The 24,197-nt window shown below is 50.1% G+C and overlaps 1 protein-coding gene across 2 annotated transcripts in view; it reads right to left on the reverse strand.

The window, feature by feature from the left end:
- Positions 1 to 1,446: 1,446 nt before the first annotated feature.
- Positions 1,447 to 24,197, reverse strand: part of BABAM2 (BRISC and BRCA1 A complex member 2) — a 418,531-nt gene continuing 395,780 nt past the window's right edge. Inside the window, exons 12-15 of one of the 2 annotated variants that reach the window (XM_070798114.1) lie at positions 17,681 to 17,697; positions 10,811 to 10,819; positions 2,812 to 2,817; positions 1,447 to 1,895 (exon numbers count right to left, since the gene is read on the reverse strand). In XM_070798114.1, the coding sequence (XP_070654215.1) occupies positions 1,832 to 1,895; positions 2,812 to 2,817; positions 10,811 to 10,819; positions 17,681 to 17,697 (96 nt within the window). In that variant the 3' untranslated portion in view covers positions 1,447 to 1,831. The remainder of the gene's footprint in view (positions 1,896 to 2,811; positions 2,818 to 10,810; positions 10,820 to 17,680; positions 17,698 to 24,197) is intronic. The other variant, XM_019970491.2, reaches the window with a different exon arrangement.

Below are 24,197 nucleotides of genomic sequence, written 5' to 3' on the forward strand. Positions count from 1 at the left end.
CCAATCCATGCCCTCCGTCCTAAGTGACCGTGTCAGGAGTAGGAGAGTGGAGCTTGGCCCACAGCTGGCCTGACGTAGAGGAGGCAGGCAGCTGGCCACAGTCAGGAGACTCCAGTGTGGTCATGACCACCTGCTCAACAGCATCACCTGGGAGTTTTATCAAAATCCAGACACCCAAGCCTCAGCTAACAAGATGTGATTCAGCAGGCTGGCAGTGGGGCCCTGCGCAGTGGTTCTTTAAAAAGCTCCCGGGGTGGTTCTGACTACACAGGGAAGGGACTTACTCAGGGTCACACAGCTGGCTGACAGCAGAGCTGGGGTGCAGACATGGGACACCGGACTGTTCTCTGTCACAGGAATTCCCAAGGCTTCAAGGTGAAGTACTCACGTGGTGAAAGATCCCAGAGGAGGGCAGCCCTTCAGCTAGAAGCCAAGCTGAGAGGTCTCTTCTAGTGGTTCCCCTGCCTCCTGAGAACATTCTCGAGTGCTAGAGAACACAGGAAGGAGGGGTGTCTCTCACCAGCCCCCACAGCGGCCCTGAGCTGGCTCCCTTTCAGGTTTACGTGGGCTCCAGGAGCCACAAGAGGAGCTGAGGGAACAGTGAGGGGTCGGGTTCCACCTGTGCAGGCCCTACAGAGGGTGGGAGGCAGGTGAGTTGAAGAAAGGAGCCCAGGCCACGCAGGTCAGCTTGTTTCTCTCGCCTCCATGCCAGGGTCCCACTTCCGGGGCTGAAAGCCCTCAGGGTGGAACCCCACTAAACTAAACTAGACCTTGTCGAGTGGACAAGCTGGCCGTGGCCAGCCTGGGTGTAAGCTCAGGGAAGTCATGTGATGGCTCTCAGCTCCCAGGTTTGCCCTAATTTACTGGCAGTATTTCTTTAGCTTGTGGGCCTTGGTTTTCACTTCTGACCTTAAAGGGAGTAGCAGGGGAGAGGGATTCGGGGGGTGGAAACAGATGACTTCTGAAACCCCACCCGGCTCTGATAATCCACAAATTTAGGTAAGATGGAGCTTGCTCAGGGTGCCTTGCCCAGTCTTGTTCCTGGGTGGCAGCAGAGCTGGCAGGCCTGAGCCCAGGGTTCGCCCACGGGACCCTACCTGTGTCTTCCACGTATAATTCACAGAGTGCTTCATAAGCTCAAACAACTCTCCCAATGGCATCGGGAGGAGGGACAGGAGAAGAGAGATAAATTTCTTGAGGCATTCAACAAGCTTTAATGACTTTAATGACCGCCTCCTGGGTCAGGACGGGCTTTGTACCTGGAGCACACACAGGGGCCTGGAGGCGAGGCTGGTGCTAGAACCTGGTTGTTCCTGAGCGCCAGTCCTGGGCCCGGCTGGGAAGTGGCTGAAACCTTGCCAGCTGGTCAGGCTCATTCAGGCAGCAGCGCTTCTGGAGGACTGTCCAAAATGGGACACACGGGGGTGTGAAACACACAGGCACTCATTTCGGGGGAAAGAGAAAAGCAAAGGTGTGTTTAATCTGAAAACTTAAAAAGAGGTCTCAGAGACAAAGGCTTTGGAATCAGGGTGTGTGCATTCAGGATGTCTTACTTTCCCTGGAAAAATATGGCATCATGATTTGTGACTTTATTTCTTTCAACTAAGAAATATACTGCAGGAAACAAAGAGGGAGCCACCAGAGGCGGGGGCTCTGGGACCCAGGTTCCCGCCAGCCAGCTCAAGTCTGGGTTCCAGTCGTGGAGCAAAGCTGCTGTGTGAGCGAAACGCTGCCATGAAGACATTCCAATGGCTTCCAGGAAGCAGCCCTATGTGCTGACACGCATGTGGACAGAGCAGTCTGGCTGGCCACCTCTCAAGACTGGTGTTTCCTAGAGCTTTCCATTGGCAAACGCTGCCTCCTGGAACTGAGGGACAAAGGTTTTGAAATAAGCCCTGGTGGGAAAAGGGGAGAAAAAAAAATTGTGGTTAGCACAAACAACTTGAAAAAAAAAAAAAGTGCAACTCAGAGCTTTCAACCTAACTCAGAACAGTTGTTATTTATTGTTCATGCATCTTGGGTTGGATTTTCCTTCTCTGCTGATGCAAAGCCTTCTGGATTTTTCCAAGAGAGGTCCATGCAGTTCACTGCCGTGCTCTCTCTCCTGGATGCTTAAAAGGCTTGTATTCAGAACTTCCTGGCTGCCAATCCCCATTAGACATCAGTACTCAGGTTCTGTCTGCCCTTTCCCAGGTTGGGTCCAAGCTACAAGCCAGAGAGTGACCAAGCCAAGCAACCAGTCATTTTCGTGATCTGAAATATCAACAGGGTTGTACTTTTCACTCAGTTGGATCAACTTCATACAGACAAAGACAAGAAAAGAGTGCTGGTCGCTCAGTTGTGTCTGACTCTTTGTGACCCTGTGGATTGTATCTCACCAGGCTCCTCTATCCATGGGATTTACCAGGCAAGAATACCAGAGTGGGTTGCCATTTCCTTCTCCAGGGGATCTTCCCGACCCAGGGATCAAACCCAGGTCTCCTGCGTATAGATAAGCAAGGCCTAATACGAGGAATTTCTAAGTGAACCATGGTCTCCATTTATTTGCAAACATGCTTGTGGTTTGATCTATTGAAAAGAAAATCAGGCTGGGTGTCAGGAGAGCCTTCTCAGACTAGTGACAGGATCTGGGGCGGACCATTTGGTTCTTCTGGCACCCAGATTCGAACCTGTAGAAGCCAGACTTTCCATTCAACAGCAGGAGGCTGTGCCTGGCACTGTCTGAAGTGCCAGGGGTTGGGAGATGCTCCAGACATGGCACCCCATGCAGGTGAGCTCAGTTTTGAGGAGCAGCAGACACAGAAGAAATACCGACTCCTGTGGTGCGGGTGCTTACGGAGGTGCCATGAGGCACCAGCCTGGGGCAATCAATGGAGGAGGAGGTGAAGCAGGCATTTTACACGTGTTCCAGGAAAAGACACAGCAGGGCAGAGGCCTGGGAGCACGGGACTGCTGCACGTGAGCTGGGAGCTCAACACTGTTCCAGAGGAGAAAGGGCACGGTGGGAGGCGGAGGGCAGCAAGACGGGGAGGTTGGGGTGGGCACTCTGTGTGCTCCGGGTCCCCCCTCTCTTGCCCCTGATGCCGGTGAGATCAGAGCAGCTGACTTATCCAGCAGTGGCTCCCCTGGACCTGGGACACGAGCTAGATGACCTGTCACCATCGGTACCATAAAGGCCTCAGGTACCTCACCCAAGTCTATGTTATTAATATTTAGGATACAGTCCTAGGAAACTTGGTGCTCCAGGCTCCCAGGACATCAGAAGCACATTAGGAGTCAGGGCGCTCACTTAAAGGCAGAAGGCAGACGTGCTGAAGCTGTGAGAGGCGACGAGGTGATGGCCACCCGTGAGAAAAGAGCAGAGAACCACTCAGGAGTCAAGAAGCTCAAACAGGTGGTTCGATGTTGGGCGAGGAGCCCCACAAACCCAGCAGCCCCAGGGTTGCCACGAGGTAGCCACACAGAGCGTCACTGATGACACCTGCCTGATCCCCGCCCCGCAATGCCAAGTCACGGGAAGCCCTCTTTCACATTTCAGGGATTTGCTTAGATTTTTCAGTCCTAGCCTCGGCAGCCTCTCTACAGTGGCTCCTGCGTCTGGAAGCTACTGCCTGGACTAAACATCCAGACCTGCTCCCTCCCTCCTCTCCCTGCTCCTCCTCACCTCCAGGTGACATGTCTCCTTGGCCTCTTCCAGTCCTGCTCTCTACTCCCCTCGCTTCCTCTCAGGCTTGAAACACCCTCAGCAGAGAACACCTCTCCCCACCCCTGGGACCTGGGTCTCCAGTCCTTCTCTCCCAAACTGCCAGTCTCACATTTCCAACCAGGATATCACGACCTGAACGTCTATCATTCATCCAAGCCAGTGTGTGCCACATGGATGTGTTCATTGCTATTACGCATTTGAAAGTGCGTCGGGCCCTGGTACTTCTGTAACAGAACCCTCACTTTCCACTTCTCCCTAAACCTCTGCAGCGAATTCATCCTGCAGCTTCTTCCTCTTCTTCCCTGGTGTCCCCACACCCTGGGCTCCCTGCCTTGTTACCTGTTACAACACTGCTATTTCTTCCTGGGATGCAAGGCTTCACCTTCCTGTTGCAGGTAAATGAATTCTCTTTGAGCGTGGGTCTGTGTCCCTATCCCAACCAAGACCCTTCATCTGCCCAAACCCGCAGCCTGGAGTGCCGTGATTGTCATCTGCACTTTTCCTCAGTCACATTTTGGGATCATGCCCTGCCCTCACCACTGAGAAGCTAAGAAAGCTGAAGATCCTCTTCCAGAAAACCTACAGATGAGTCATTGTGATGTCACAGGAGATCAGAAGCACATTAAGGAGTCAGGGTGCTCACTTAAAGGCAGATGGCAGACGTGCTGAAGCTGTGAGAGGCAACGAGGGAATGTCCACCCGTGAGAAGAGAGCAATCGGGGGTGTCATAAGCCCCCTGAGGCCCACGCACGGTCCAGACGCCAACCTCCACTCCCACTTCCTCCCGTCTGGCCACCTGCTCTTCCTCACACATGCCATTACCACCCCAGGCCTTTAGTCATGCTCAGGCCAAATGCCCTTGCCTCCATCAAGCCTTCCCTGGTCACCAGAAGGTTCTCTCCCTGAGTGCAGACATTCTCTGTGCTTCTTCTGGGCATGTCTCATGTGTGCACACGGCTTGTGGACTAGGTGGCACTGCCGGCTCCGGAAAGGAGGGAGCAAGTCTCCTTCTCGGTGACCCCACAGGCCTGGCCTGTACGGAGGGCCGGGTGAGGACTTCATGGCTGTAATTAAGGTAACTACTGATGACCACCGGTTTGTGAGAGCAGTTAAAGCAGGTCCCTAGCAGGCTTTTCGGGGTGAAACACAGCAAGCCCAGAAAGCAGGCAGATGAGACATTTAGACTCTGAGGAAGAAAACTGCAAACGTGTTGTCCATTCTCAAACTTCAGCCTACGCCGACTGTTGGTGAGAAGGATCAACACCCTCCACCATCCTGGTTCCAGCCAATCCGCCACCTTTTCTGAGCCGCAGAACCTTGGAACCCTTGCCCACAATCATCCTTATGGGGAGGAGGACTGCAATGAGGCAGGAGCTGCCCCAGACCTAGAGCCAGGTGGACCAGGCAAGAGACGCCCCAAGTTCTGTTTCCCCAGGGTGAGAAGGGGAGACAAACCCACCCTGATGTGATGCTCTCACAGGACCACGTGTGGGAAGGAAGCTTGTTGACTGGCTGCCGCCACCAGTCGTGAGGGCTGTTCATTCCTTCCCTGTGTTTCACATGCGGCTATCTCCCCAGCAGAATTTGTGTTTGCTGGAGGGGGGCCTGCTGGCCCTTCTTCAGGGGGTCCGGCACCAATGGGCTGCTGCCAACCTCCACTGCATTTGCCTTCCTGCCCAAAGGACACCTGGAGTTAGAGCACTGGGTGGGGTGGAGCCCCTGTTTTAGGTCACAGGTGAGGACACTATAGAGAGAGGCTGTCGGCCCCACAATAGGTGCCGGATGAGGGAGTGGGACTGACTGCTGCTGAAATGGGGCCCTGGGCTCCAGGATGGACACCTCTCTCCCGTGCTCTCTCCTCATGCCCGGTGTCACATGGGGCAAATCTGATGAAGCGAATCTCCTCAGCTCAGTTTTTCCTTGGAAAGCTCTGGGGGAAGGGGCCACACCAGTGCAAGCTCCTTCGACAGAAAGGTCTTGGCAAGAGGGAGAAAGCTTTACAGCAAGCTCTTTCCTCCTTCAGAAAATTCTGAATTTTCCTGTTCTGTCCTGGGCTTTCCCTGCCAGGGCAAACTGTGTGACGCCAAGGGGAAGCAGTACGGAGCAGGGCTATTTAAAGGCATGATGCTACCCGCTGTTGTCAGTGAGCGCCTCTCAACACGGAGCCGCACGAAGTCAGCTCGGGGAAAGGGGGAGGAAGGGGAAAATGACAACTGGCTCCCAGCCACTTATATATATATTTTTGAAGCATTGTTTTCATTTATTTCAGTTTTTTTTAATCAGAGAAAGTGGAGAGCTGCTCAGAATGTATCACTTGCCAATGGCACTAGTCTGTCACCTTTAAAAAAACTCTTTGACCCAAAGACAAAGTGTGTGGTAAGCTTCAAAAGTGTAAGTGTGTTACAGGGGTGGTGAAGGGAAGGTCTTCTCACATCCCCCTTCACTGGTCAAAAGGACCTGCAGGATAGAGGCCTTGAGTCAGTCAAGCTCCCATTCTACTCACACTGGAAGGGAAATTATTTTTAGACCAGATTAGAGCTAAATATGCCTGAGGATGACATCAGGTTCTGACCCTTTCCACTGACCTCAGTTCCTTCACTCTGGGTTTATAAAATCACAACTTAGTCCATCACAGAGTCTCAGGTCAACAGAATAAAACTTAAAGAACTGACTCCAGGCCGAGGTCTGGTAGGTTTTCCATGAATTGGAAGCAGGATTGGCTCCTGGCCTCAGCTCACAGGCACTGCCAGGAGGGAATTCCCTGAGGTCAGGAATCAGGGTGTTGGGGAGCTCAGTGGGTCTGCTTTTCTGGGTCTGGGGTCCACGAGTAAGTTTCTTCCCTTCTGGGCACCAGATCCCTCATCTTCAAGGCAGGGAGCTGTGCTCGATGATCTCCAAGGCCTCACAGGCTGGAGGCTGTGCAAGATAGGCACTGTGTGTTCTGGAGCCAGCCACACCTGGGCTCAAGGCTTGGCCCTGCTCCTTACTGGCTGTCCCACCTGTGCAAGTGACTCACCTCTTCAGCTTTAATTTCTTCGACTATAAAAGGGGAGCCATAATGCCTACCTTAAAGAGTAATCCTCATGAGGATTAAATGAGATGCTCCAAGTAAGCACTTGGCCTGATGCCTGGCATACTACTTGATCAATAGATGTCAACTATTACCATGGGGACCCAGTTGGGTTTGAGGGGGAAAGACTGAATCCCTGGGAACAGCTAGGGCATGTGTGGCTGCAAAAGAGAAAAACCCTGTGTGGATGGAAAAGTCCCAGATCATCCTTTCCTCTGGGCCTTCTTGGATCACTTTTCACTTATCATATGCGCTCGCAGTTGGAGGCACAGAGATAGTCGGTCTCAGGACTTGACACCAGCCAAAGTTGTCAGGACACTGTGAACCTCTTGAAATGCAGCCCAGAGAGGCTGGAGGTGGACTCATGGTATCTAAGGATGGGCTCTGCAACAGGAGGCACCTGCACCCCTGGCTGGCTTTTGCCTGAGTTCTGGGTGTGCTCTTGTGCACAGTTCTGGTCAAGAGTGTGGTTGGGGGAAGGTGAGCTGTGGGCCTGACAGATGTTTAAGATAATCACGTGGCTCTGGCTACCAGAAGTGGGGGTATCACAGTTGGCCCAGTCCTCGAACAGACCTTTCTCTGTCCAGGACAAGTACTGAAAAGGAGAGGCAGCGGGGTGAACAGAAAGATCCCTGAGCCACGAGGCAGAAGTCATGGGCTCTAGTCCAGGCCTGGCTCCTCACCTCCAAAAGGCAGATGGATACTTGGTCATCTCTAGGTGCCACCCAGTGATGGTTCTGAGAAATCCACGTGACTTTGAGCAAGCCACTTAACCTCTTTGTGTCTTGACCTTCACTGGTTAAATCAAGGCACCAGCCAAGCCCAAGCCTCAAGGCATTGTAAGGACTTGTGGTGCAGGGAGGCAGAGCTCATCATTATCTGGGATGCTTTTTTGCGAACATGGCAGAGCTCCGAACACATGTTCTGGGAACCACAGGCAGTGGTGAGAAGGAGGGACGCTCGTTTCTCTCGGCCATGTCTGCCCTCCCACTGAGCAGAGCTCCAGAGTCAGGGAGCTCAAGCTAAGTCATCAGGGGGTAACAATGCCTGGAAAATCCATCATCTAGGTGCTCCTGGGCAGGGGCTCTGGGGACACTAAGGAGAGTGGGGACAGAGAGCTGTGAGAGGAATCCTCAGAGACCTTGAGATGAAGGCAATTAGGAGCCTTTCTCACCAAAAGGGGTTTTCCCTGCTGGAATTATAAGCCTCGATTTATTCAATGGACCTTTTCAAAAGGACAAAAATCTGTGAAATTAACATCTAAACATTTGAATCAGTACCACTTTAAGAAAATGAAAACAAAAAACAGAGAATAAAAAGTCCCAAGAGGTTGGAGACTCCGGGGAAAGAGGAAGGAAACCCACAAAGCAGATTGAACATTGCTCACAGTACTGCCGCGTGCGGCAGGAGTCATGGTCCCATTTTGCAGGTGAGAAAACAGACGCTGAGCGAGTTCAGTCAAGAGAGCCTCTGATACCAGTCCCACCAGAGCTCGTCTTCCCACGGGAGCACGACCTGACAGAGTAGCCCCTGGGATCTTGCTGCCTTTAGCCTCATTTACTTGGGACCTTTATTTCTGCAGAAGCCTAAACAGCTGCTGTCTTCCGAAATAGGACTCTGAGGTCTCTTTCTGGAATTCCCAAATGCTTTTCTTTGGGCAATCATAAGATGAGCCTTACAATGTTTGCTCAAGTCAGGCCAGTGTGGGGGTGGGTGGGGCAGGGTGGGAGAAGTGGTTCGGGGACACGAACCTCACTGTCAGGAAATCAAAGACACACAAATCAAGTCAGAATTCATTTTTGCAAATAGAGGCGAGTTCCTAAACATCTAAGGCTCCTTTCTTTTTTCGAGTTTTCTTCTGCAGCTGTGACTTCAACTGGCACATGTTTTTAATCAGTCATATGCAAGCTGACTGTGGTCTGAAAATCAAAGCAGTCCTGTAAATAGGGTAAGACAAGTCCCGCTAATCATCCTTGTGGTCTCGCCTTGTCCTCATGGTCCTGAACGGCCATGGTAAAGACTGACTCATCGGGGGTTACTCTCCGGTGACAAAGGGTCATCCTCATAATAGGATCTCTACAAAGAGACCTGGTTCTGCCTCGATGCCCATCACCCCAAGCCCTCCAAAAGCCCCTGTAAAGATGGCCCACCGACTCTGGGCACCTTGGTGAGCAAATGCCTGGCATGATGGGAGCTTAATCTGTAGCTGTGCCCTGCCAGGCCAGCCTGGATTGCTGGTATGGGCTTTAGGAACAAACAAGTGGTTATAACTGGTTCATGTACACAGTCTCCTTAGAGGTGCCAATCCTCAAGCAGGCCTGGTTTGTTTTTAAGGAATCTAAGCTCACAAAGCAAGGAAACTAACCCAAGAGCTGCAAAAAGCTTGATATCACACTGAGAACACGCTCACAGCTTCAGGCAGAGGCCCTCGCTCTCAGCTGGAATCAATCTCCCCTCTGCTGGGTTCCATGGCACACTGGCCTCTAACCTCAGGCCCAGCCATGGTCTGCCTTGAGTTTGAGATGTTTAGATTGGTGTCTAGACTCTGTCTTATACAGCTCGGGCTCCTCGCCCATGAGAAAGCTGGCTGTAGTCTCAGTATGTGTTGAATTAAATAAAATGCTGTTTTACGAGGACAAACAACCAACTGGAATCCATTTCTAGACATCAAAGTATTGGGATGAAATCTGCCTCCTTCTAAATCATAGGGTATTTGTCAATGGGTACTGAAATGATCAAAATTACCTAGTGGTTCTCCCTCCTTCTGAGACTCTCTGAGGAGGCCTTCTGGAGCCTAGCCAGTTCCTCTGGGGCTAAAGCAGCATGCAGCCAGCTTCTGCAACTGCAGGGCCAGTCCTTGCCCAGGAGTGGGGGTGGGGTGGGGGGGAGCTGTAGGTGCCTCTGCCCCCTCAGCATCCCCTGGTGCAGGGTCTGAGGAGGAGGCCATGAGATGGCCAGCTGGCAGGATGGGGGTGGGGGGGGCAGGGTAGTCCTCATGGGCTCCCCCAGCCCCAGGGCTGCCTTCCTCCCTGGGGCTCTAGCTCTGCCCGCATCTGTCTATTCACCCCGCCATGTCCGACCAGAAGCTCCTTAACTGCAAGCCCTCTTGCACATATTCATCCCTCTCTGCAGCCCAGCTTCAAGTCTAGTGCCGACACACTGCAGCTCAACAAACATTTCGCAAACGATGTAATAACCACGTGGTTTATTTAAAGATGTACTTTAGAACAATACAATTTTTTAACAGAAACCTCAGTGGCCGTATACTCCAATCATTATGGGGAAGGGAAAATTAAGGGCTGGAGAAGTTAATGGTTTCCTCTCACAAGGCCTAGCTCTTCTCTGGAAGCCCCTTGAGGGCAGAATTTGGTGATGGTTCATCCCTAGTGCCCCATGGTGCTCACCGTCCATAGGCCTCACAGGCAGGAATGAACGAATGAATGGCTGTCCCCAGGGGCTGTCCTGAAGCTCCAGAGCTGGTAGGTAGAATCTGAGCCCGTCCTCCCTATCTCCTTACTCTCCGGCTGATGCTCTTTCCACTGTGAACCTGATGAGACACTGGGAAGAGGAGCCGACAGTGTGGCCACAGAGAAAGGCTGGCCCCCATCTACCCGGGAGGCGGGGGCGGGCAAGCTGTGATGACCTAGTGCACCTGGCTGTGCTAAGCTTAGGCCAGATAGTGGGTGGAGGGGGCTAAGGACTGTGGTGCTCCCTGAAGCCTGGGACCCCAGAGCAGAGCTACTCTCTGTGTCCACTTTGTTGCCCTATTTGCGCCTACATCTGACGTATCTCAAGTGGTAGGTGCCATGGCAACGGGCATCTCAAGTTGTCTGCTCACTCTGCCTGGGGCTGTGTGGGCAGGAGCCCAGCACTGGCTCTGCCGATGGCCAGGCAGATGCCTGTGGAGAGTGCTGGGATCGTCCGCAGGCCCTGTCGGGAGGAGGGCTACTCATGCAGCTCACCTGTGCTGGGCCGCTGAGGGGAAGCCAGCTGCCTGTCTGATGGTAGTGAGTCACCTCAGGATCACAGACAACCCTCTCCCCCTTAGTCAGCAAGAGGGGAAAAACCAAAGAACTGCCCACAGAGAGGAAGTGCCCAGGGTCCTGGTGGAGCTGACCATGGCAGCGTGCGGGGGACGGTGTTTTCAGGCTTCCACTCAGCATCACCAGGCATCAGCTGGCACAGGGGAGAACTGGACCCCAAAGGAACACTTAGGATGTCAACTCCTTGGAGCATGAACGATTCTCTTCCTTTCCAGAGAGTCTCTCTGGGGCTTTTAAGTGTTGTTTGCCTGGTTGTAAATTTGGTTTCTCCCACTAGACTCGCAGCATTTAGAGGACGAAGCTCTGTCTTCCATAGCTGCCTGGGCCCCTGTCTACTGGCTTGTGAAGGCACCTCCTGGTCACGCCAATACTCTGGGTGTTTGCCCTCCTAGTTGGGTGCTCACAGATACCCCTTGAAGATCTGAGGGAGGGACAGCAAGGAGGGCTATGGTCCCTCTTCTTTTCAGGCTAATCCCCTGGTCCAGCAGCTAAAATGATATTTCCAGACATCTGGGCTCACAGATAGAAACGCAGCAATTCCAGAAAGTGAGCTATGGTGGCTTGATGCTGAGATGTGAGCGTGGTTCCTGGGGAACGAGGTTGGCGGTGCCACTCCAGCTGCTAGGGGTGTATGCTGCCTCTACAAGGGCTTGCCACAAAACAAACAATGAAAGCTATTTTTGTTTTTTGCTTTAAAAAAAAAAAAGTGAAAATCCTTTTTGGATGTCTTTGGGTCACTGAAAACAGGCACTAATGTAGGCCTTTTGTAAAAGCGAAGGGCATAAAGTGAACTTTCCAGAAGAGGGGGACGCCTATATCTCCATTTCTGCCCATGAGAAACCTATGACTTAGAGAAGCCAAGTAGTTTTCTAAGATCACACTGCTAACAGGTGGCAATGCTGCTCGACTCCAGAGTGCACATACTTTGCACACCGCCAGGATTTCCAGTGGAAAGAGTGCTGGTGGCTAAGCACAGAGCCGAGGCCTCCACGTCCGCGTCTGCTGTGTGACGCTGACTCACGCCTCTGTTTCCTCATCCACACAATGAAGGCGTGGAAGAGACGATTTCTAAATTTCTTTGATTTGGTGATCCTCCCCTCCCAAACATCATTTTAGGATCTTTTATTCTCCTTCATTAAAAGTCCATAATACTGGAATTGCCAATGGCCCAGTAATGAATGCCGAGGGCTGCTTACTGCTAACTCCCATTACACCTGCGTCTGTTTCCTCCATCCTGTAAGTCTGTGTGTCCGGAGGTGCTGACTGGTATCCTTAGCTCTCATCTAGGAACATGCGTTGGGTGACTTTCCAGTAGAATTATGACCGTGATAACAAGGGATGGAAGGGAGGAACTAGACCTCCCGCTCCCTTGCCCATCTTGTTCCTGGAAGTATCAACACATCCTATGGAAGAATGAGGCCTAGTCCGACTGTCCGGAGAAGAAAAGGCACCTGCAATCCCCATAAGGGCACAGGAGGCACCAGAAATGTTCTCCAAATTATGAGCCCCAGAAGAGCAAAGGTACCAGAAGGTTCCTTTAACAGTAACGTCTGTGGGCTTCTGAAAACTCTCCAGAGCTGTTCAGAAGTGATGTGACTGTAAAATGCTATACAGTGGGAGGGATTACTACCCTGACATAATTAAGTATGAGTTGTGATCCTGGCTCTTGCTATGTGACCGTGGATGAGCCACTTCACTTCTCTGGGTCCCAGATGCCTCATCTGGAAAGTGAGGGGATAGCCTCTGCGTTTACTTCCAGGTCTAATATACAGTTATCCTGTGGAACCTGCCACAGGAGGCTGGTTGCAGGACCCTCTCGGATACTAAAATCCAAGGATGCTCGAGTCCCTTATAGAAAGTGGTACACTAGTTGGCCCTCCATATCTTTGGATTCTGCAGCCTTGGATTCAACCAACTCTGGTTTCTTATCCTCCACTGGTTGAATCTGTGGGTATGGAATGTACAAATGTGGAAATCTGACTGAATTTGCTTACAATTTATGGACATATTCCCATATAGTTTAAATCACCTGTAGGTTACTTATATACCTAATACAATGTAAATACTAATATAAATGCTATGTACATAGTTGCTGGTGGTTGGCAAATCCAAACTTTGCTTTTTGAAGTTTTTGGAGTTTTTTCCGCCAAATATTTTAAAATATTTTCTGGATGTGGAACCCACAGATATGAAGGGCCGACTGTACTATTATCCATTATTATTATTATTGCTTTGGTATCAATCCAAGCACTTTAGCCAGAGACAGTTTCTTTAGTGGAAGCAGTAATTTAATAAATGACCTCTCCCTGGGCTTTGCTCAAGGGGTTCCCTCAAGAGCCTTAATAAGCACCATCAAAGGCATGACAAGAGGTTTCTATCTATCTCTCTTTTGTCTCCAGATCTGACTTAGGACTCCAAGAATGGAGGCCAGCATTCATCTGTCAGACTAGCAGACAACCAGAATATTCACTCACTCATGGCGAGCTCTTGTACTCCACAAGGGCTGTTTCCTGCAGGGGCAAGGGACCCTCAGGAGACACACGGGCCCTGAACTCCCAGACAGACTGCTGCCTGCTCAGCCTGGGTGGGAGTTGGGTGGTTTCACTTCACAGTCAGGGGCTAAGCCCTCCTCCGCCCACTGTTTCTTCCTGCTATTCCTCTGAAGCAACTAGAGCAAACTTGCTGCCTGGAACTGACTTTCTTTGCTGCTCAGAGCTATGCCAGCGTATTATCCAGCAGGCCAGACGTCTGTCTAGCACTTTTAATGACAATAATAATAATTTGCATTTATATAAGGTCTTTCATCGGAGAATCTTAAAGTGTTTCACAAACAATAATTAATTCCCCTTGGCAATTCTGGGAGCCAGCTAAGTAGGAGTCCCTTTGCTTTGCAGGCGAAGGGTACTTTCCTGAACCACGCAACACTTTTTGAGGGCCTCCATATCTACTGAAAACTTAACCACCCTCAAGGCCTGGCATAAGCATCAGGCCCTCTGCAGAGCCTGCAGCACTGAACAGTTATGATGGTCTTCCTTCTCCTGAACTGGAATTTGTCCCCTGGGAACCCCCACCCACAGAGTCTACTTTTGCCTTCTGGAACAAAACAATTCCAACTAAACTGTCTGGGGTTGCTGGCTGCTGTCCCTTGTACACATGTTGTCTACTTCTATAGTCACCCTTGGGTGGAGCTTGGTGGCTCAGTGTTACCAAGGTTCAGGGAGGCCTTGTGAACTCAGTGGTGGAGCTCAGTCAAGGCCTCCCCCGTGTGCTCTGAGTTCCAGGGCCAGGCTGACTTCCTGGGCAGGAATTCCCTGGATGTTGCTGGCTCTGGAGTTGTGTGTGCTAAGTTGCTAAGTCGTGTCCGACTCTGTGCGACGCTATGAACTGTAGCCTGCCAGGTTCCTCTGTCCTTGGGATTCTCCAGGCAGGAATACTGGAGCGGGTTGTCATGCCCTCCTCCAGCTGGAGCCCTGGGTCTGTCCATCTTTAAACACAGTTCCTTAGTTGTTTCCCGCTGTGGTGTAAACACGGGAGGCTTCCTGTGTTCATTTCTGGGGGCTGCACCTCACTGACCCAGAAATACCCTAAACTTCTGTTGAATGACTGAATGACAATGAATGAATAGTCTTTCCTAGATCGATCATCTTAAATCTAGACAATACCTGGATTGGTTTTTGGAGACCAAGCCAGACAATGATCTCTTTAGTTCTTTTTTCTTTAAAATCCTTTTTCAGAATAAATACTCGGTGTTACATTTGAGAAAAGGAATCATTGACTGCTCAACTGAAAACCCACATGAAGACAACGAGCTCCATGACCCTCCTGCTCTCCCAGGACTTAAGAGGCAAGGGAGGCCTCAGCACTGGGAGGCTGGGCAGAGGGGTAAATGGAATCCTTTGCTAAGTTGATTTCAAACAGCTAGATCTTCTAGGGAAACCAACAGCTCCCTGGGGTGACTTCTGGGTCCTTACTGGTAGCTTTAAGCCTGAAAAGACAGCCACCCTCCCTTGGCGGCCAAGAGTGCATTGTTTGGGTGAGATTTTTCTCACAGTGGCTTGCCATGGAAGGAATTCCGAGCATGCATCGAAGGCTGTTGTTTTCCTAAAACCTGCGCCCTTGTGAACAGAGATTTGGCTTGTGGTGATAGAGCCTCATTTTGCCCTGATTTCACATGGTCCCCACTTATACTGGCCTAGAATGGGGTGGGGGTGGTCGGTTTTGGCTTGGATTTGGCCTAGCTCATTGATCTGAGGGAAGCTTGGGAGGAGAAAAGTGGGCTAGAGAGGGGATCTGCTCGTGTCATTCTGTGGCAAGGGAACATCTGGGATCACTGGGAACTGAATTCTAACGTGGGTCAGTCACTCGGTGGCTGTGTGTCTCGGGGAAGTCATACTTAACCTCTCTGAGTCTCTGCGTGTTTCTCTCTGATGAAGCCAGAGAGAAACTGTTAAGCAACAGTGTCAGGTACACAGTCAGAATTCACACCCGAGTAGTTTCCTTTCCTCCCACTCTTCCCTCCCATCACCTAGCTGAGGAACTCCCATTTCACTCGATTTTAACACACATGTGTTGAATAGCTCCTATTTACGGGAGGGCCTGGAATACCTGGGGCACTGCCTGAAAATGCCTGCTCCTAGTAGGCATTTCGAAGGCAATGGCACCCCACTCCAGTATTCTTGCCTGGAAAATCCCATGGACGGAGGAGCCTGGTAGGCTGCAGTCTATGGGGTCGCTAGGAGTCGGACACGACTGAGTGACTTCACTTTCACTTTTCCTTTTCATGCATTGGAGAAGGAAATGGCAACCCACTCCACTGTTCTTGCCTGGAGAATCCCAGAGACAGGGGAGCCTGGTGGGCTGCTGTCTGTGGGGTCGCACAGAGTCAGACACGACTGAAGCAACTTAGCAGCAGCAGTAGGCATTTAATAGTTACTGGATAAGTAAATGAACTAACTCGATCCTTAGTATTTTACAGTTTATATTGTGTTTTTAAAAATAACCCCATTTTAATCCAAGAAACAGTCCTGTGTATGAAATAGATAGTTTTGCTCTGCTCCCACTGTACACATGAAGAGGCAGGCTGGGAGAGAGCAGATAACCTACCCAGGGTCAGGTGCGTGGCAAAGGCAGAGTGAGGTTCAGACATGAGCCAGGGCCCTGCGGCAGCACACTGTCAGCTCCAAGGGCCCTCTGTAGTCACAGGCTTGGAGTGGGATGAGCATGGCTCTAGGGCACCCATGTTCCACTAGAAGGGCCCTGCTGAGTGCTGCTCCCCACCCCATATCTGGTCATAACATCTGCAGCTAAAAGTGCTGGGGATCATCACATATCTGGTGACTTGGAAAAGTAAAAATTTTAAATTGGGAACACTTCCTAACTGGGAGACTTCTTTCTTTTCAGCCCTGAGGCTCTGGTCCGCAACTAGGTACAGGGCTATTCTCTTGGGTCAACTTCATGGGCTCCCACCGTCTCCCCACGGGGTGCAGCAGCACTGATGCCCACACTCCACCCGTTCTCCCCTCCACTGCATCTTTCCTGCACACAGAGAGAAGCGCTCTGGTCCACAGGACTCTGTTCCTTAGCACAGCATTCCACACTGGCAAGGGGCTCAGAACAGCGACAAACTACATTCCTTCTTATTCCCAGGAGCCTTTTAAGAACCAAGAAAGGGGACCGGAAGTAGTTATTGGGTCTTTGGCTACTCTGGGCTCCCAGGCTTTCTTCCCAATCCTCTAGCCTTGAACTATCTGCTGGGAACTGCTGATAGACGCAAAATGAAAAGGGTAGGTTAGGGATCTTTCAAAATTTGCCCACATGGCCGGCTCAATACAATTTCCAACGTGAGCTGAGAGGTGGAAACCAGATCTGACCGCAAAGTTGTCTCACCCACAGGGAGTGCATAACAGCCTTCTCAAACCACGCCAACAACACACCCTGCAGAGGAGGGTGGCCTGGCACAATGTCGTCACTGTGCACCCTGGGCTACATGTAACCCAGAGCCCAGGGGGTGAGGTCAGTTCTTACTGCTGTGAGCTCGTCTGTTCTGGCCCTCTTAGCACATTTCTTTGTGCTGCCAGCGTATTACCTCTGAGATGTAACTCTGGAAAATTGTGTGCATTCCTTGAGCTGAGCCAGTTTTAGGTCAGAAGTTGGCAAAGAAGAGCCAGGCTGTGGCTCTCCAAAGTACCAGATCGGGGCCCCTGGTGCAGCTGTGGGGGGACCACATCTCTGTGCTCCCTGTCCCAATGCTTTCGGCCACCCTGCTCCATAGCACTGCTGAGCGAGTGGGTATTAATGGACATGCAGAGGTCCAGCCCAGGCTGCTGTGGTCTCAAAAACCAAAGTCAAGCAGAGTTGACCTGTTTTTGGCCAGCAAGCCCCCGTGAGAGGAACCCCTGCCCCACCCCGCCTAGACGTCAGAGACGCCAGGTAGCAGGAGTGGCTGCTACATTAGGCAGTGCAGTGTCTGTCCTGCAAAAGAAGTCTGGCCAAGGGGCCAAGTGGAGGCTGAAATTCAGCCCCTGCCCACTTGCTAGTTTACCCAGGGCTAGATGCCAAGAGAAAGGGGCAAGGTTTTCTTACTCAAAGCTGTTAGCCAAGCCTGCACCAACCCAAAGGGGCATTTTTTTCTAGTTCGTACAAAAGTTCTTTCTAGGCTAGGGTGGCCTGATAGGAGGACCATGCAGCTCTGTGCCTGGGATCCCCTATTATGCACTGGCAATGTGGGTATGGAATGCATGTCACTGGGATGCAAATTTTGTGTTGGCCTCTTGTTTGGACTGGCACCGAGGGAAGAAGATTAAAAAGATTAGTTCTTCCCTAGTCTCTGCATTTTTCAAGGCTTCTTCCTGTTTTTCTAGCCACGGCCACCAACCTACCTCACCACTTTGAGCTATTCCTGCCCCCATCTCACGGCTCAGACTCAGACAGGCAAACACAAACAGCGGGTGGGGTGGGTCTGGGCAGCCACACAGGTTCTCAAGGCAGCACTGGCTCCCTTTCCTGCCATAGTTATCAAGCAAACAAATCTTCATTTTCTTCCATGTGGGTACAAACGGGTGTCCTACCTTGAACCATGCCACTGAATGCAATCAGATCTACCCCAGCTTTGGTGTCTTTTTACCAAAATTGATGGACACCAAAGATGCCAGACCAATAAACAAATACAGACACACAGCAAAATAAACTAAAAACAAAGCAAAATAAGTCCCAACCTTTTGCATTGTAACTACTGCAGGGAAGAGAGAAGTCCCTTCTAGTTAGCCCCTTATTAGTTACTTCAGGAGTTCTTGTTATAAAAGAAAAAAAAAAACTGCTATGAGTTCAAAAGTCATAAAAAGTTGGATTAGAAAACCCTAAAGGTCAACTAATCCAGGGATCAGCAAGTTTTTCTGTAAAGGGCCAGATAGCAAGTATTTTCAGCTTTGCTGACCATATACCCTGTCTACAATTCAACTCTGCCCTTGGAGTGATAGCTGCCATGAGCAAAATGAAGATAAATGGGCGGGGCTGTGTTCCAATAAAACTTTATTTATGAAAACAAGCAGTTGGCAAAATTCACCCTCTGGCTATTGTTTGTCAAGGGCTTCCTAGGTGGCTCAGTGGTAAAGAATCCGCCCGTCAATACAGGAGACTCGGGTTCGATCCCTGGGTTGAGAAGATCCCATGGACAAGGAAATGGCAATCCAGTCCAGTATTTTTGCCTGGGAAATCCCATTGACAGAGGAGTCTGGTGGGCTATAGTTCATGGGGTCGCAAAAGAAGACGGATATGACTTGGTGACTAGACAACAACAAACTGTTTGCCAGTACTTTATCCAGTCCAATCCCTCTATTTGCAGAATAGAAGTGAAGTGGTTCCTTCCCACTCACAGGACCCACCTGAGACCATCTAAAACCAAGACCCCCCGGGAGAAGAGATGCTGCTGTCTCACTGCCATCGGTGTGGAAGCCCAAAGTTGCCACCGGGATAACTGGAGATTCTGACTCACACGCTCAACTTCAGGAAAGAGGACCAAAACACAAGTGGAAAATCACAGGTTGAAATCTAATGGGACTGGGAAAGACAACCCATATTTCAAGCTCTGCTTGCAGAGATGTAACCATCGGTTAAATCCTCATAAGTTTATGTTGCTAACGTTCATTCATCACTTAAACTCAGGCACCGTCTTAAATCTCTCTGGTGAAGGGCTGGGGAAAAAAACGGGAAACAAGGACCTGGCAAGCTACCGGCCCTAGTCTGTGAACAATATGAGAAGAAAACAGCAACTTCATTTTTTCCAGTCAGCAGCCAGTCAAACATCAAACAGTACAGAAATGGTCAGAGAGGACAAACCCTCTCGTCCAGGGCCGAGAACAGGTTGTTTTGGCTGTCAAGCATTTTCAAAACAAGTTTTCTTGGTCTCATGACAGGTTGTGGCAAGAACAAGAAAATAAAAAGAGTGGAAGATCCCATGATCACCGCTCCGGGCTTCCACGTGGGCTGGCTCTGCCTGCACCGTCAGGTCCGCTTTCAGAGTGTGCAGATAAAGCTGGTCTTAGGGCTAATACCACCTCGCCAGTGACACCACTGAACAGAGGGCGTCCTCTAAGAACTCTCTGGCAGCCAGATCATCATTCCAGTCTCGGGGGGACAGGTCAAAGGCACTCTTAAGCTCAGGAGTGCTGTACTGCTCCAACCTACGCCCTGCTTTATTTTAATTTTCACCTCCTGTTATGTGGACAAATTACTCCTCTGAAACTGAGGTTAAAAGCTCTCTGCTTTGAGGTGGATTTTTCCATCTCAACCACAGAACTACTTGATCAGGGTGGGGCAAAGGGATCAGCAAGGAGGCACTGTTGGGGCGGGCCAAGATCAAGCTGGTCTAGAAAGTGCCATGAGCTCTCTACCATCTTGCTCTTAAGGGTGGCAAGCATGAAGCTGAGCATGGCAGTGCTGAAGGACACACGACTGAGTTGACATCTGGAGATGAGAGTTATCAAGTCATCCAGAGAAAACATTGCCAAGTCCGCCAAACAAGTGTGTGGGGAGTTCTCAGACCCCCTGATTTATTACAGAAGAATGCAAGGCAGCAGACCCAGACTGAAGTTCAGACTCCAATTCTGGATAGCTGTGTGACCTTGAGCAAAGCACTTCCCTTCACTGGGTCTTCTTTACTTCACCTGCTGTAAGGCAGCTGGATCATCCTCCAAGCTCCAGTTCTGCAGTCCCTAGACTTCCCAGAGTAAGGAGCATCCAGTCGGTTACCATCACGCCTGCTCTGGCTGTTTCAAGTTAGTCACATCACAGGAGCAGCTACAGTCCCCACTTTTAGCAATGTTCCTAGAAGAACCTCTGTGAAGAGGGCTTGCCCTTATTTCACGAGACAAGTTACTAGACCACAAAGGCTGTCTTTATTCTGCCAACTGTCTCTGAGAATGTTCAGAAGAAAGAGGGCTGAGGAGATGTGAAGGCTGGTATAAGACATCCTACACCCCGCCCCCCACCTCTGCTCCCACCCCAAAGACACACAGCAGGACCTGTCAGCATTTACTGTCTCTACCCAGGAAATGATTTGAAGGCACAGCCAAAGTCTTGCTGAGCCTTTATTACCAGAGGGAGAGGACTAGAAAATGGGTGAGTCCTCCTCCCCAAGTCAGTGGACAGACTGTTCAATTGATTCTTGAGCTGTCCCTTCACATAGGATGCCCACATCAATTTAAATTTCAACTAAACTTCAAATAACGTTTTAATATAAGTATATCCTAAATATTGCAAGGGATATACTTATACTAAGGTATTTGTTGTTTCTATAGAATTCAAATTTACCTGGGCAACTTGTATTTTCAATTGCTGTAACTGGAGCCCCTAACTTGGAGAGTAGGACTGGGTCTTTGGGCATTGAGGCGGCAAAGGAAAGGCAAAAGGGCCCAGGACAAGGATTCCTTTATAGGAATGGACATGTGTGACCACAGATCTCCGTTTTCACTGCTTTCCTTATTATTTCCAAGGCAAGGAGGATCTATTGTGATCCTATGCCAAGGTAGGTCACCATATCAGTATGTAATTTGCTGATTTAAGGAAAATCTTATTGCCTACAGAAAAGAGAATCAAGTGTCTTAGCACAGCAGTTAATAACAAGTTACCATTAATTGCACACAACAATAACCCAGACATTTTACAATCATTTTCCCATTTTACATCCACAGCGACTTCCCTGGTGGTCCAGTGACTGAGAATCCACATGCCAGTGCAGGGGACACAGATTTAATCCCTGCTCTGGCAAGAGTCCACATGCCACAGAGCAACTAAGCCCGCGTGCTGCAAGTCCTGAAGCCTACGTGCCTAGCGCCTGTGCTCTGCAACAAGAGATGCCACTGCAATCAGAAGCCCATGCGCCACAATGAAGAGTAGGCCCCGTTCACCACAACTAGAGAAAGCCCACACAGCAATGAAGACCCGAAACAAACACCAAAAAACATCCACGGCCCCCTGTGAGAGAGGACTGTCACCCTCCTGCACAGATGAGAAAACCAACATCCACAGAGGTGACAAAATGCCGCAGAAAGTGGCAGAACCAGGATGTGAATCCTGGTTGGGTGAGCCCAGAGCACACATTCTCTCCACCTTGCAGAACTCTGCTATCTGCCTCTTTTCTTTCTTTTTCTCCTGCCTCAGCTACTGCAGCCCTCCTCAAAGCAGACTGGCCTACCTGGAACCCCTGTACTTCCCGGCCTCTGAGCATCATCTGGCTGGAGCGTCCTCTCTCCATCTCTGCACATCAGCTCCTGTCCAACCTCTGACCTCCAGTGCCAGCCACTTCAATCTCAGGAGACAGACACCATCTCCTTCCTCTGGACTCCCAACTGTGCCGACGGTGTTTCACCTGCACATTGCACAGGCTGCTGCCTGGTAAGTCATTTATGAAGAAACTTCAGCTCAGAAAGCTGGTCCAGTGAAGGCAGACTGCATCCCATGCATCACTTAACATGGTGCCTGACGCCTACTTTGAATTCAATAAAACATCTGCTCAATGAATAAACAAATGGGAAGAGTGCTGGTGATCTGGACAGAACCTAACCTAAACGTCTGCCACTACAGATCCATGCTATGGCTCACCAAACCTGAGCGAGCACCCGGAAGCTCTGCAGTTCCAAACAGACAGCTGAGCTCAGCTGTCTGGCAATTTGGGGATACCTCAGGCAATCAGTTTGTGGAAGAGTGGCCGGGCGTTATAAGAGCAGAATATCAGTCTAAAAGTTGGGAAACCCAAACTATATCCTCAGATCCTACACTATGTCACACTATGACCTAGTGGACAAGCCATTTCACTTTGCGGGGCGTCAGCTTTACCATGTGTAAAATGGGTGTAAGGGCAGTACCTGTCTCACAGGGTTGTTATGAGAGCCACAGTGTTAAAATATCAATACATAAGCTGTTAACAGCTGTGCCGCTGTACTTGATGTATATTTGTTATTATCATCATCTATAAGATGATCAGGACCGACTGAATGATCAATCCATTATCACCTATTCTGACAAAGAAACAATATAATCTTGCCTTTACATACATGTTCCCATTAATTTCACTTTTTTGGCAACTCAAATAATGACAATTTAAGGGTTATCTCATCCCCAAAATGATCAATAACAGAAAATTTTGTTTTTCTAAATTTGAGTTTTAGAGGAGCTACAGAGCTTCCTGCTTTGCATTCTGACTTGTACTCAATATACTGAGGAATTAATGCCATGGATGCCCCATCTCTGGAATGGAATCTCACCCCGTGATGGACCATTCCAAAAATCAATCAGCAAGCTTTGTAGTTGGGATTCTACACGACAGGTAGATGAGTTTCAGCACCTGGAGGGCAGCGACCTGTGCGTGTGTGTGTGTGTGTGTGTGTGTGTGTGTGTGTGTGTGTGCTGTCCCCAGGGCCTTGCACTCTGTATATCCAGTTGACCCTTGAAGTATACAGGTTAAACTGTGAGGGTTCACTTAACCATGGATATTTTTCAACTGTAAATTCCACAGTCTGTGGTTGGTTGAATCCGTGGATGCAGAGAAACTCTGGATACAGAGAGTCGACTGTAAGTTGACCTTGCATTGTTTGAGGGTCAACTGTAGTGTATATAGCTCTTAACTGTTTGCTGAATGACTTACTAGCAATACTAGCAATAACTTCACTGCAGAAGCCATTGCTGCATTTGATTCTTACAATCACAGTTGCCCTAAAGCCCGTTTTCTCCACGCCATGGCATCTCTACCTGGCAACTCAGCCCTGATCATCCAGGGCACAAAAGGAAGCAAACCATTTTTTTTCCTCAGAACTGACTCTGGATTAAGGACTACCTGAGATCACTCCAGGCTCATTTCTGCTTTCTCGGCTTCCATTTTCCATTAGGCATGACTAAGTGCCAGAGGTTCTGTCTGTCTGGGAAGATAGGAGTCACTGGAATTTTTCGTCCTTTTCTCGATGTGCAGCCTTCCTGCTGGTTTGCAGGCAGCTGTGAAGCAGTGTCCTTCCTTTGGCCTGCTCTGCTGTGACACCCCTTTTCTTCGTTGGCCCATTGATTATAGTAATAAGTCAAGCCACAGGAATGTTTACCCTCCCTTAAAGGTGCTCAGTGCCAGGTCTCCACACTCTCAGAAGAGCTATTTCTGCTCAAGAATATCTTGGGCTGCCTCAACGGCCACAGACGCCCTCAGCCTCCAAGGTGAGCCGCTAGGAAGAAGGTTTCCGTGCCAGGTCACCCCATGGGAAGGTGATGGGCACGTGAATGCAGGCATGCTACCCTTCAGCCCTGGACTCGACTGTGCTGCTCCTGTGAGCAAGGGAGCAAGAAACAGGCACAGAAAAGGGGGGAGGTCAGAGATGGCTTGGGCTGGCCCTGGACCAGTGATCAGGGACACAGGGTTCTAATCTCTGTACTGTATGGCTCTGAACAAATTCTTCCAGGAAATGAAAATGAAGTGTCAAGTCTATGCCAATCACTGTGCTGAGGGTTTTAAATACACCAATCACTCCATTTAATCTGCGCCACAATGGCAAATGCTGACCACACTCAACCTTGCTGTACTGGATGATCCCTGAGGGCCTTCCTTGTTTCCCAGCCTGAGACTGGCCACTGCTGGCAAACTTACCTTCCTAGATGCAGTCCTGCTTGGCCACCTAACTCAGCTCTGTTCCTGGCTGTGGATTTGGAAGGTCACTGACACAGTGGTAAGCACCCCAGTGTCTGTGCCCCGTTTTTGCTCACGTCTATAAAGCTGTGATTTTAACAAGTCATGAATCTAGTTCATCTTCACAGGTGGCCCCTGTGCTGAGGAAACTGACAAAACACAAGACAGAGTCTCATTTCTGCAGAAACAAGGCCTCTGCTTGTCACTAATGATGTGCAC

This window comes from Bos indicus, chromosome 11 (assembly GCF_029378745.1).
Source record: "Bos indicus isolate NIAB-ARS_2022 breed Sahiwal x Tharparkar chromosome 11, NIAB-ARS_B.indTharparkar_mat_pri_1.0, whole genome shotgun sequence".
Classification (NCBI taxonomy): domain Eukaryota; kingdom Metazoa; phylum Chordata; class Mammalia; order Artiodactyla; family Bovidae; genus Bos; species Bos indicus.